General features: G+C 47.5%; 1 protein-coding gene across 6 annotated transcripts in view; it reads left to right on the top strand.

Moving 5' to 3' along the window:
* The first annotated feature begins 1,908 nt into the window (after positions 1-1,908).
* Positions 1,909-13,030, top strand: part of ENPP6 (ectonucleotide pyrophosphatase/phosphodiesterase 6) — a 116,820-nt gene continuing 105,698 nt past the window's right edge. For all 6 annotated transcript variants that reach the window (XR_006216487.1, XR_006216488.1, XM_015535920.2 and 3 more), the window contains exon 1: positions 1,909-2,179. Coding sequence is in view for 4 of the 6 variants with exons in the window: in XM_015535920.2 (XP_015391406.2) it covers positions 1,939-2,179 (241 nt within the window). In the remaining 2 variants the exon portion in view is untranslated. The remainder of the gene's footprint in view (positions 2,180-13,030) is intronic.

Genomic DNA, 13,030 nt, shown 5'->3' with positions numbered 1-13,030 from the left:
GGCGGCCCAGGAATGCGGATGCCCCATTTATATTCATCTTGACAATTTGGAGTCCTTAACCTTTCCCCAAGTGAGCCCCGGGGCCACCCCAAGGCAAATCACATGGGCTGACACTACTACATCCCCCCCCCGCCCCCCCCCGCCCCCCCCCCCCCCCCCAGTCCACAACCCTGGAACTGCTCAGGAACTGACAGCGCATCTAACTGTGTCTGCTGCTTCCTTGGACCCTTGGACCCTTGGACCGGAGGAAAGTCTCTTTAATGTGTGTCATCACTGCCTGCACAGACCATCAGCTCATCAGTACCTTTCCCCTTTCTTTTCTCTCTCCTTCCTTTTTTCCCCCCTCTCTTCTGTCTTTCCTGCCTGCCCACCTTCCCTCCCTCCTCCATCTCCTTTCTCTCTTTATTTCCCTTCCCTTCTCTTCTCTTCCCTTCCCTTCCCTTCCCTTCCCTTCCCTTCCCTTCCCTTCTTCTTTGTTCTGTTTAGAATAACAGTAATAACCCACAGCTCAAAGAAATAAGAATAACATTATGTTTTCAAACTAACAAACATTAAGAAAAATCTCCCCTGGTGTTCTTTTTTTTTTTAATTGTAAAAATCACTGCTTTTGTTGGAAAAATGAAGTCGGAGCCTTGTCTAAGTCAGCTGAAGCGGGAATGGTAATTGGGCCGATGTGTTTCCTCTTTTGCTGCGCAGTTTAGAAATGATCTCGTGACTCTACACGCAGTAGTACAGGAGAAGAGAAGGCACAGGCCGAGGGCAGGGGTGGGGGAGGCGTTTTAGAACTGACCGAGATCCGAGATCCGGGTGGCTGGTGGCTGGCTACCGTAGGTCCCTGTAAAGCTTTGCCCTGGGCCTTGCAGCCGAATCTGAGCAGTGTTGTAATGCTAATAAGAGCTAGCACTTGTTAAGCTCTTGCTATGGGCTAAGCACATTTAATAAGCCTTTCCATTTAATTTTCTGCCGAGTGAAAGACCCACCCTGGGGAACCCCGGCAATCTGGATGGAGGCCTAGCCCACCTGCGCCTTGCAGCCCTTCCCTGACCTCCTGGCCAGCTTCCGAGTCCCTCCTCTGCCCAGTCCTCCTTGTCATGAAGCCCACGTGGTTATATCTGCTTCTCCATCGCGGACTCTGGTCCTCCTGCTCTCTATCTCATGGCTGCTGTCTTGGGGCAGGGCTACCTCGGACCCATGTGATAGTAGCGGCTCCCTGTTGTTCAACTCTGGAACTTTTTCTCTAGTTCCACAGCTCTGCTGAGCGCCACCTCCTCCTGCATATGGGTTTGAACACCAACAACTTGAAGAATACAACAATAAGCACTTTTTTATAGATGCATAGGAAAAAGGTGGCTGAGACATTCACAAGTAATTTGTTTCTAAATGCTTGCGTGACAGAGGCACTGCTGAGAAGTTCACAAATATGCCCACCTAATTTTATCATCTCTTGTTTATATACCGAATTAGGAGGTTCGTGTTCCTAAACTGTAAGCAAAAAGGGCAGTAGGAGAGTTTAAGTGGGGCAGAGACGTGGGATAGCAGCAAATTAAAAGATTGTTCTTCTCCTTGGTTCCACCCTTTGGTTAGCCCAACTGCAAAGTTAGTGTTGACTTCTGTCATCTTCTAAAATTCTACCTATCTGTGGGTGCTTGTATTTCTGGAACACTCACCCAAAACAATAATGTTGCCTTCTCTTCCCCGGTGTTTATTCTGGGTCGTTTGGGAGACCCAAAGGAGTTAGTCTCTGGTCTTTCTAGTAAAGGGTGAGCATAGATGTTTTTTAAAGGGGGTGCTGTACCTTTAAATTCTGAAAGTGAACTTGGCTCAGGAAGGCCAGCAGTCAAGGTCCAGCCCCTAGAAGAGAGAATAGCTACAGATTCTCCATCCTCAGTCTTTGCAAGGGGACGGCTGTGCCAGCCGAGCGGGCAGGCTCCTGGCAGCATGGCAGCGAAGCTCGGGGCCCTCCTGCTGGTCCTCGCGCTCAGCCTGGTGCGGCCAGCCTCGGCTGGCCGGAAGCTCCTGGTGTTTCTGCTGGATGGTTTTCGCTCGGACTACATCAGTGATGAGGCCCTGGAGTCTTTGCCCGGTTTCAAAGAGATTGTGAGCAGGGGAGTGAAAGTGGATTACTTGACCCCAGACTTTCCCAGTCTCTCTTACCCCAATTACTACACCCTAATGACTGGTGAGTACTGTGTCCTCTTCTGGCTGGTGGAGCTCGGGGGGCGGGGGGGCAGGGAGCTGGAGTCCAACAGGGAACGGTTAGCTCCTGGCATTAATGTCTTATTTAAATGTTCAGGTTTCCCTGGTCTTTTGGGACACCAAAGTTCTTGGCTGAGACTTTTTTTTTTGTTTCCACAGTAGTGTGGTTCTCCAAAAGTTACCCCAAGGACCTGTTTTGGATTCTCCATGTGGAGAACAGAGAACCACATGAATAGAGGATTTTAAAAGTAGTTGTTTGTTTTACAAACAAAAATTCTGGTTAACTCCGTACTTTCTAAGTTCAGGCTAAAAAGTCAACAGGTCCTTGTGTGTTTGTACCAAATTCCTTCTGTCCCTTTGCTTTGCAGTCATCTGTCATCCTGGAGGTATTTTAGCTTGTTTGTCATTGTGCTAGACTCTGAAAACTATACGTGGCGTTCCAGGATTACTGGGAGAGAATTTTTAGGTTGTACATTGAAGTATTACTTAGCAATGCCGCTGGCCCCTCTTTTGTCTTCTTGGACCAGGTAAAATGACGTGGGGAAGAAAAAAAATGTTACTTAGTTGAGATTCCCACCTTTAACTTTTAGTATGTGTTAAAACAAAACAAAAGAAAACAACCCTAGTCAACCCAGAGTGCGCTTGGGTTTGGGAAAGCTGATTTTTGCCTAATTGGTCTTCATCTGGGACAGCCAGAACGCCCAATGTGATTCCACAAACTTGATCCTCTATGAGTGCAGTGGAACATACTTTCTGTTCACACAGTTGGATTCCCAGCCTCCAGTTTGTTTTTTAGCTAATCTTTGTAAGGGCCAGCGAGAGGCTCTCAGAAAGAATTTAGCAAACTGTCCAGGGAGGCTGTTAAGAATGCACTGTGATTGCTGCTTATGCAGGATTTAGCTATATGCTCTGAGCACAGGGAGAACTCTATAAATCATGTTCATGGGAAGGGGATGAGAACTCTTGTATCTCACTATGGATCTCCATGCAGCGGCAAACCCAAAGGAGTCTGGAAGACAAACTGATATCTCTGACTTCATGCGCGGGTCCTGGATGCATGTGTATATAAAAATGCCATAAAATTAAGGTGGGAAGATACTTTGGAGAGTTAGAAATGAAAGCATGGGGAGAAAAAAAAACCCAGATGACACACAAGCAAGGAATTTATTTGCTTATTTTTAATCCCCCCCCCGCCCCCGCCACAAATAACCAGCAAGTGTAAGATAAAAAGGATGAACAGAAGTCCTCTCGTCCTTGCTTGGCATGTGTCTCCCCTCGCAGGGAGTAGGTCCGCAGGCTGCTGGGTCACACATAGATGTTATTGTGTGCCACAGCCCGACCTCAGTTCTGTGCAGGGAGGCTCCCGCATGCAGGCCACCCCCACTCCCGTTGTCCTTCAGAGACTTGCTGGGAGGCCCAATTCATAAACTGCCACGTGCAGTTTTCTCAATCTGAGTGGAAAATGAACAAAATCCATTTGAGAAAGCCAGCCTCCAGTGAGTAAAAGGGGACCGTTACAGCCTCCCCAGAGAAACCAAGCCAAGGACATGGCCTTTTGTTTGTCAGACCCACAGTCCTGATATTGGCACGGGGAATAATGGTCGCGGGGCCTCAGTCACGCAGAGGCGAACCTTCTTTTCAAGCTTGGGGTGTTTCCACTTGTCCAGTCGTGACAGAAGAGCCCTTCCCGTGGTGGGATGGGCAGTGCCCGTTGGCGTTTGGCAAAATTCTCACCTTCAGTCTCCCCCGAGGAAGCCACAAGGGCTCCATACACATTACGCTTACAAAGTTTTAGATGTTGAATGCATTATTTCATTTGAAAGCCTACTCGATGCTTACACTGGCTTTCCCACTTTTATAGAAGTGATATCGTACACAGAACGTGTCTAGCAAGGCCCATGTTCACGTGCACATGTCTCTGGGTTTGATTTGTCTTGTACCTACCGGGTGAACGTGATGGCTTAGAGAAGGCACCTCTGGGAGGTGCCAGGCCATGAAGCTGGTATCATCTCCAGCGCCCTGGAAGCGACTCGTGGCTACATTTAGATTACTCCTCCCAATATCATGCTTATTGTCCCACCTGATGTTGAAAAATTCCTCTCTTTTCATTTAAGGAAGGATATATCCATTGGGAGTTGTACTTAAACATATGGTTTGAGCATTTGAGCATTTTATGAATCAACAAAAGAAGTATGCTGGATCCTTTTGGTACTAAAAGATATGCTGTTATAAGGTTCATCAGCATTCATAAGAGAGACTATGATCTCACTTCATTACATAAATTACTGCCCATAAGACATAAAGCCCTTGGTGTTCTTATTTTTGCATAATGAGGAATATTAGGGTATTGGCCTTGGAGCTGGAAAAAGTTGGTTGGAGTCCTCTTGGGGCAACTTCAGGCAACCCACTGCACTGCCCTGAGCCTGTTTCCTCGGCTTCCAGGTCCGAGTCAGGTCAGGATCTCAGGGACTGCCAGATGCAGACATGCATAGGGAATTAGCCAAAGTTAAGACTGGCACCTCTTGGGAGGTCTGACTGTAAGAAATTAAGCAAATGACTAAAACTCTGTAGAGAGGAGAATTTTTTGTGAAGCCACACGGATGGTGATGGGGCATGAAAAGTCACGGGATTTGTAAGCAATCTGGGAAATCATCTAGCCCAGTCACTGACACGAAGCTGCCGTGGCTGATTTTTTTCTCCTTCAAAATATATCTGCATCAGGACAAATGTGAACAACATTCAATAGTATCAGGAAGACCCATCAAGCCATTGATTGCAGGAGATACACAGAATCTTAAAACAGGGCCTTTCATCCAGGGAGCCTGCAGTCAGGTTGAGGAGAGACACATCAGGTACCTACTAATATTCCAAAATGCATGCAAAGGGCTTAACTGTTTCCCTCCAGAATTTATGTGTTGAAGTCCAATCCCTGGTAGCTCAGAATGTAAAGTATGTAAAGATACGGTCTTTGAAGAGGCGATTAAGTCGAAATGAGGCTGTTACCGTGGGGCCCTATCCCATCTGACTGATGCCCTCTGAACAGAGGAAGAGACACCAGGAATAAATGTACACAGAGAAAAGGCCATGTGAGGACACAATGAGAAGGCTGCCATCCGCAAGCCAAGGAGAGAGGCCTCACCAGAAACCAAACCTGCTGACACCTTGATCTTGGATTTCCAGCCTCTAGAACTGTTGTTTGGCTGCCCAGTCTGTGATGTTTTGTTATGCAGCCCTAGCAAACGAATACACAAAGGACCAGTGGGTGCTTTTCCTACTATGCGACAGAAGGCCAGAGGGGAGGAGAATTTTCTTTCAGTTGGAGTAGGATGTGAAGCATTTTGAAAGAGGTGGGCTCTGAGCTGGAATAAACAGCCACAAGCACGGCACACATATCATTATATCTTACTCTATGCGTAAGCTCTCTTTCCAAAGAGCTGTGTCTGAGTCAACTTAATCTTGGTTAAGACGCAACCACAGTGTAACTATTCTGCTTTCTGTTTTAATCTCTCTTACTGTGGATCTTTTTGGAAAGCTCTTCTCTGTGAGGCAAATCCACATTGAAGTGAAGTTTAACATAAAATCCATGGAAGAAAAGCAGTGATTTGGTCAATCCAGACCATGGGTAAGAGAAAATGCTGGGTAGTCTTAAGGCAGCATAACTTAGCATCATTTTGTCAAGGCCAATGGCAACATTTGTTTGTAATTCTTGAACACTCCTGATTAAGCACTTGGGGAAAGTAGTCCAGAAATGCTCTGAGTAGCAGGGAAACTGGTCTAGAATTTAATCTTCACTGAACATAATCTACCAAGAGACAAACATATGCTGAAATTAATTTGCTCTGCAATCTGTTATTATCAGTTCAGCATTTAAAAACTAGTAAATAAAGTACAGGGAGGTTGGGCACTTCACTCCAGACACCAAAGATTGTCAGTAGCGGGACCGAGATCAGAGAACAGGCGTCAGGGACCAGATTCTCACACAGCAATTAGCAGGGCCCTGACCCCAGTCCTGGAGTTCTCAGGAAGTTGTGCATAGGACCTGGGACCCAGGGACTGAAGTCTCCTCAAGAGCAGTCCAGGAGGCAATAAGAGCCTCAATAAATGTGCTTTATTGATCTACTGGGATCAAAGCCAAACCAAGGATGTTAACCATTAGCATTGATATTTGTGTCAACATATTTCCTATTGCACTCCTAGAAATTACACAGAAGCAAATTCTCCCCAGATATCAAGGATCCAACATTCTGGAGGAGGAGATGGCAGGTTAAAGCATGCTTTTCCCTGCCTTTGCGAAAATAGCTAATTTAAATCAAAACCGGCCGTCATTTGGACCAACGGAAATTAACGCAGAAAGTACTTGAGAAATCATGTTTTGAGAAAAGCCCACCTCCTCAGTCTTCTGGAGAATTCAGGTTTTACTTGTTGGGCTGCCTGCAGACCCCTGCACACCCACAGCATAAGCAGCGTGGACACGGCCTCCAGGGCTCCCTCTCCTCCCCTTCTCTGAAGATCGGCATCTGCTCAGGGACAGTCACCCCAGCATGTTAGCTTCCCCAGACTGAGATGCTCCTGGAATGCATGATGTCTGGTATGCCCTCGACTTCTCCTCTCATTCTCTCCTGCTCAAAACCCAATCCCACTATTGTTTTCACCAAGGGCCTCCTCGTGGTCAAGGGTCAATCCTCAGGCTTTGATTTCTGGCCCAGGAACAGTGCTTAGCTGGACCATGCTCCTCCTCTGGACGGCTTTCTTGGGTTCCTCTTGTTTTACCCACGGCTCCTTATCCCCTCCGTTGTCCCCTTGGTCCCCTCTGTTGTTCCTCCACCTCTTCCCCACCTCCCTTTCTGCCTCAGCCCGAGTAGGCTGTACTTTCAGAAAGTTGGATGGCAAAGCCTGTCCTCCTCTACCTCCATCCCTGGAGTCTGCACCCTCTGCTGCCCAGAGCTCCCCAACAGCCCCTGCTCCCTCCAACCTCTCTGCCCTACCTTCTGCCTGTCTCCACAGACGACCAGAGTAGTCCTTCTACAGCATGTATCCGATCGTGTCTCTCATCCATTCAGACTCTCCAGGAGACTCTGCTTCCACACTAAGTAAAATCTGAAGTTCTCTGAGAACCCATGTGGCCACCCCGACCCTTTCCAGCCTCGTTCCTGACTCTCTTCTCCACCTGTTCTGGGTACATGGCCACCTCAGGACACTTCAACTTGCCATTTCTTCTGGCTGGAATGCTTTTAACCAGAAAGACCCAAGGTTTGCTCCACTGGTTTTTTTCAGATTTCTTTCCTGAAGTCACTGTAGTGGATCTGCCTTTCTTGCCCTCTAACTGAAGAGCCCACATGATGCCGTCATTCTCTCCTTAATTTTCCATCTCTGCACCATGGTTTATTTATCCTGTCTTCTTCAAATAAAATTTATTATTGTGAAGCAGCATTATAATAATGATTAAGGGGCACCTGGGTGGCTCAGTTGGTTAAGCGTCAGACCTCGGCTCAGGTCACGATCTCACGGTTCATTAGTTCGAGCTCCGCCTGGTGTCTGTGCTGACAGCTCAGAACCTGGAGCCTGCTTCGGATTCTGTGTCTTCCTCTCTCTCTGCCCCTCCCCCTCCCGTGCTCTTTTTCTCTCTCAAAAATAAACATTTAAAAATTATTTAAAAAATGATTAAAACATTCAGAGTTTCAGGGAACTCGTTGATTATTCTTTTGGTTCCAGATACTCCTAAACCAATAAGGAGGAGAAAATACTGAAATTATGCTTTGCTTTAGGAAAGTAATTAACAGCCATTTAGGTGAACTGATTACTATTTGTTTCTAATAGTCTTAGGTATCTCAAAATATGTCTATCCATTCTGTTTTGAATTTTGACTGTAAGGTTGGGGCAGCAAGAGGGTTGAAAGGAGAGTCAGCCATGAAGAGGGGGCTGTGCCGAAGTAGGGAATCCAAGGCCTGGGGTGTTGAGAGGAGATTTAACCAGAACACTAGCCATCAGGAAAGCCCAAGGGAGAACCTAATTCTCGCCAAGATTGCTGAAGCCAAGAAAGCAGAGGCAACAGTGAAGCCTGAACAAGGCAAACGGTTCAGAACCACTAGAACATCTGTAAGAGGACTGGGAAGGCCAAATGTCGTGTGGTCCTGGCTGTCAGACCCTGGGACGGGTCTGGCAGGGCCATCCTTATGTTCTGAGCCCCCCATCCCAGATTGCTTAAGGAGCCAGGCTGTGAACACAGGCATCATGAGTCTCCTTAGATATCTGAAAACAGGAGATAGCACTGTGGGCTGAATTCCACAAATGTGTGTGTTGAAATCCTTACCCCCAATGCCTCATTTGGAGACGAGTGTCTTTAAAAAAGTAATTAAGTTAAAATGCGGTCATTCAGGTGGGCTCTAACCAGTATGACTGATGTCCTTGCAAGAAGAGATCAGGACACAGGCAGGCACAGAGGGAAGGCTATGTGAAGACACAGGGAGAAGACGGCCATCTAAAAGACAAGGAGAGGGGCGCCTGCATGGCTCAGTCGGTTAAGCGTCCGACTCCTGATCTCAGCTCGGATCATGATCTCACGGTTTGTGGGTTCGGGCCCTGCATTGGGCTCTGCACTAATGACGCGGAGCCTGCTTGGGATTCTGTCTTTTCTTCTCTCTGCCCCGCCCTAGCTTGTGCGCTCCCTCTTCTCCCCCCGCCCCTGCCCCCCCTCAAAATAAATGAATAAACTTAAAAAAAAAAAAAGCAGAAGAGAGAAGCCTTTAGGAGAGACCAACTCTGACAATGCCTTGATTTCAGATTTCTGGCCTCCAGAATTGTGAAAAATAAATTTCCGTTTTCTAAGCTACCTAGCCTGTGGTGCTGTGTGATGACAGCTCTTGGAAATAAATACAGATGGGATGGTGACACCAGGCTGCTGACCAGAAGAATGAAGTTATCCTTAGACAGACTTTTTCTATCCCCCACGTGCAGAGAGTTTCCGGTGGGTTCTGCCCCCAAATCGAGGTGGCCATGGTGTGCTGGTGTCCAAGGGCTGCTGTATGGGTTACAACAAACAGGGTGGCTTAAAGCAACAGTTTATTCCTTCACAACCCCGGAGGCTGGTAATCTGAAAGGAGGGTGTTGGCGAGCCTGCGCTCTCCCTAAGGGCTCTAGGGGACAGTCTCTTCCGTGCTTTTCTCTGAGCTTCTGGTGTTTCTAGCAATCCTTGGTGCTCCCTGGCTTGCATATGCATTGATGTGTCACTCTAGTCTCTGCTTCAGTCGTCACATATTGCTCTCCCTGTGTGCCTCTACGTGTGCCTCTTCTCTTCTTCCAAGGACACCGGTTATATTGGATGGGTGCCCACCCTCAGGACCTCGTCTTAACTTGAGTACATCTGTTTCCAGATAAGGTCACACTCACAGGTACCAAGGGATAGGATGTTTTGGGGGAACACAGTTCAACCCGTAAATGCATCATGGGGTGGAAAGAGCTGTCAGTTTGCTGCAGAAGACCTAGTTTCCTCTAGTCTGTCCCCTTTTAACTTTCAGAATTGGAACAGGTTCCTCTGTGTTTTAATATTATCTATCGGTAGAATGGCGAAAGTAAAACTAAGCCAGTAGGCTTGTTGGAGGACAGAAGGAGACACCTAGTGTAAAGCCACCATTACAAAAACTGTACCTGTTACACACTTTAGGACTAAGATTAAGCTAAATTATGTTGTAGTAACAAGCTGTATCAGAGGCTTACAACTAAGGTTTATCTCTCACTCATGAACATGGAGTTTAAGGATTAACTCTGCCCCACTTTCCTCTTCATTTTGAGACTCAGACAGAAAAAGCAACTTCTAGATGAGATGTGCTGTTCGTGTGGCTAAGGGAAAATGGCAGAATGACGTGGTGGTGCTTAAGACCTCTGTTCAAGGTGGCACATGTCACATCCCTCATCCCGTTGGCCAAAGCAAATTATATTGCCAGTAGGTCAAGGGTGCATAATCCTCTGACAGTGGGGGCGGGAATTATCTCGAAAACTGATGCAGTGTATTCCACACACTGAATGGATACTAGTTGGATTTTATAAGAAGCTTGTGGGTCTTACTGAAAAGGAAGGGCATAGAAATAAGTGTCTGCAACTCAGGGGAGGGAAGTATTATTGGCAGTTACAATGGACTTGAACATTTCCAGGGAGAAGGTGGATCTAGAACTAAACATTGAGAGATGAGTGGAAAGATTTTTAGTAGGAGGTGAATCTTGAGCCAGATCTGAAGGAAGAAAAGAAGAAATCTATGAAGACTGTGAGATGTGAGGGCGATAGGCACAAGCAAATCAGAGAAGCACAACCAGGCAGGTGAAGAGGGGCTGAACCCATTCACCACTTGGTTGTGGGTGGAAGGACTAGACAGAGATGATTTGTTAAAAAAAAAAAAAAACAAAAACAAAAACACATGCAGTTGATGGAAAATAATTGGAAGAACCAGTAAACTCCTCCTTTCTTCCTTTTCCACTTCAAATGTTCAAGCATCTCTTCTTCGTGATGGGCTGTTAAGTGAGGAGTTGAATTTGAAGAGCATCCTGGTGGCAAGACTTGCTGGCTGGGCGATGAGAAGGCATGGAGGAACTAAAAGGAAGGGAGCCTGAATCAGCTCCACAGGCAGGAGGTATTCGGAGTCTGGGTCTCCTGTGTGCAGACATCGGGGAAAGTTTGGAGGGCTGTCTATTTGGGGAAGTAAATTTTCACCAGAATAGAGTAGGATTGGAGTAGGATATTCACTTGGAGTTGGCCCTTCAGGGGATCAGAGAAAGTGTCTTAAAGGAGAGTTCCAGAAACATGAAGAATAACCATGGGGGTAAAAGGGAGAAATTGCTCCTGTGGATCCCAGTGGACCCACAGTAAATGGACTCCGTATCTCTCTGCCTTCCCCAAGCCTGGGGAGGATATCTCTGACAGATGCACAGTTAAATCTGTCTTCCCAGCTGCATGAGCTTTGTCTACATCTCATCACTTGCTTCCCGGGGACACTTAACCACATCTTCCCACGTTTCAACTTAAAGCTATGGTATGAGGGTGCTTGGGTGGCTCAGTCGGTTGAGGTCTGACTCGTGATTTCAGCTCAGGTCGTGATCTCACTGTTTGTGGGATTGAGCCCCATGTTGGGCTCTGTGCTGACAGTGCAGAGCTGGTTGCAATTCTCTCTCTCCCTCTCTCTGTGTCCCCCTCCCTCTCAAAAGAAATAAATTAACTTAAAAACAACCTACAGTCTGTATAAGGTGTCCTGATTACACTGCCTGAAGACACAGGCTGGCTAGGTAAAGTAGAGGGCAACAGAAGTGTGCAGAGGACTATTCGGCTCATGCTCACAGAAAAAAGTGTGTTCCAGGAATTCATAAAAATAATCTCTCCTGGCACGTCATTATTTAAGCTCCCATCAGCAGAGCTCTCTGCACCAAAGTGCCACTTTTCAAAAAGTATGTTTCTCTTGGCTTCCATGGTGATGAGAGGGAGTTCTTGTTATATGGCATTCAGCTGCTGGAACGTCACCCCCTGAAAGAAGGGAATGGTTAGGGTAGTGCGTAAAGCTTAAAAATGTGGTGAAAGCTTTTGATTATAATAACAGCAAACCCTTTTCCAGAAGGTTCACCCACACTGAGCCACTGCGGTCTTCAAACCATGGCTGGCCTCCCCCTCCCCTCCCCCGACCCCAGTGTTGATTGATAGGACCATATGCCTCCTGCCAAGGCTTCTGGGAGTTTGGCTGAACCATGCTGCTCTCAATACCTGCTTCATCATGAATGATATGCCAAAAATGGGTTAGAGGACATTTAAAATTATTTCGGAGGGAGCCTGAGTCAGCATGTTAACATTTATTTCAAAGACACTTTAAACATACTCAAGTTTCAGAGTCCCCTTCCATGAATAGGGCCGTTGTGTCCACCATTTCCCAGGCGAGGACCTGGGGCAAGTCTGGGGCTCCTCTGGATCCCGTGTGTAGCATTTGGCTCTTGTTGGATATTGTGCTTCATCATAACCGACTCCTACCTTCAGCCATTTCCACAGCAGGAAAAAAGGGTCTGGCAGACAGGTCACGGAACCATGTGGCCCAGGACTCATTTGGACAAAGGGCTGCTCGGGCTGAGATCACAAACAGACTTTTGGTCGGGGATACTACAGATATTTTACTCTTGATGAAGTCACTTCCCCGGGGGGCCTGGCTTTAAGGGCGAGAGCTTCTGTGGCTGCCAGCTGTACAGCAGGGAGATGAGTGGGGTCACCGTGAGACTGCATGTAAGTGTCTGCAGCAAGGTGTCCCAACCTGGGTGCTGTGGGCCATGAATGTGTTGTGGCTATGCCAGGAGACCAGGTTCCCTGCCCAGTCACCGGGTACGAGCAGCCTTGTGTATTCCTCCCACGTTGCCCAGCGAAAATGCCTGATGTGAAGCAGGTTGGATGGAGAGCACTGGGAGACCAGACAGAGCTCAGAAGGGAGTCAGGGTGGCATATTTCTTCTCCTGAGTGTGCCATGGCCCGCCGGGATGTTGGATAAGTCGTATCACCTTCCTAGTCCTGAGTTCCCACAGCTTTAAGACGACAGACCTGGGGAGAGAGGAGCCCTGGGGTCAGCTGGGCACTTAATGAGCACTGGGTATGTGCTGGGAATGTTCTAAGTGCTGTGTTCTAGGTGCTGGCAATAGTCATGAGGCTCAGAGGAGATTCTCAGGGGCCACGGTGGGGTGGAGGGAAAGGGTGACCTGAGGGGGGGTCTCGATGGCATTCTGCATTCTTCCCCTGTTATGGTCACAGTGAGTCCACTTTGACCTCTTTTCACATTTGAGAAAAGTAGTCTGCAGTTCATTCACCCCTTGAGCTGCTGATG

This window comes from Panthera tigris, chromosome B1 (assembly GCF_018350195.1).
Source record: "Panthera tigris isolate Pti1 chromosome B1, P.tigris_Pti1_mat1.1, whole genome shotgun sequence".
Lineage (NCBI taxonomy): Eukaryota > Metazoa > Chordata > Mammalia > Carnivora > Felidae > Panthera > Panthera tigris.
This window is presented reverse-complemented; position numbering and strand designations above follow the sequence as displayed.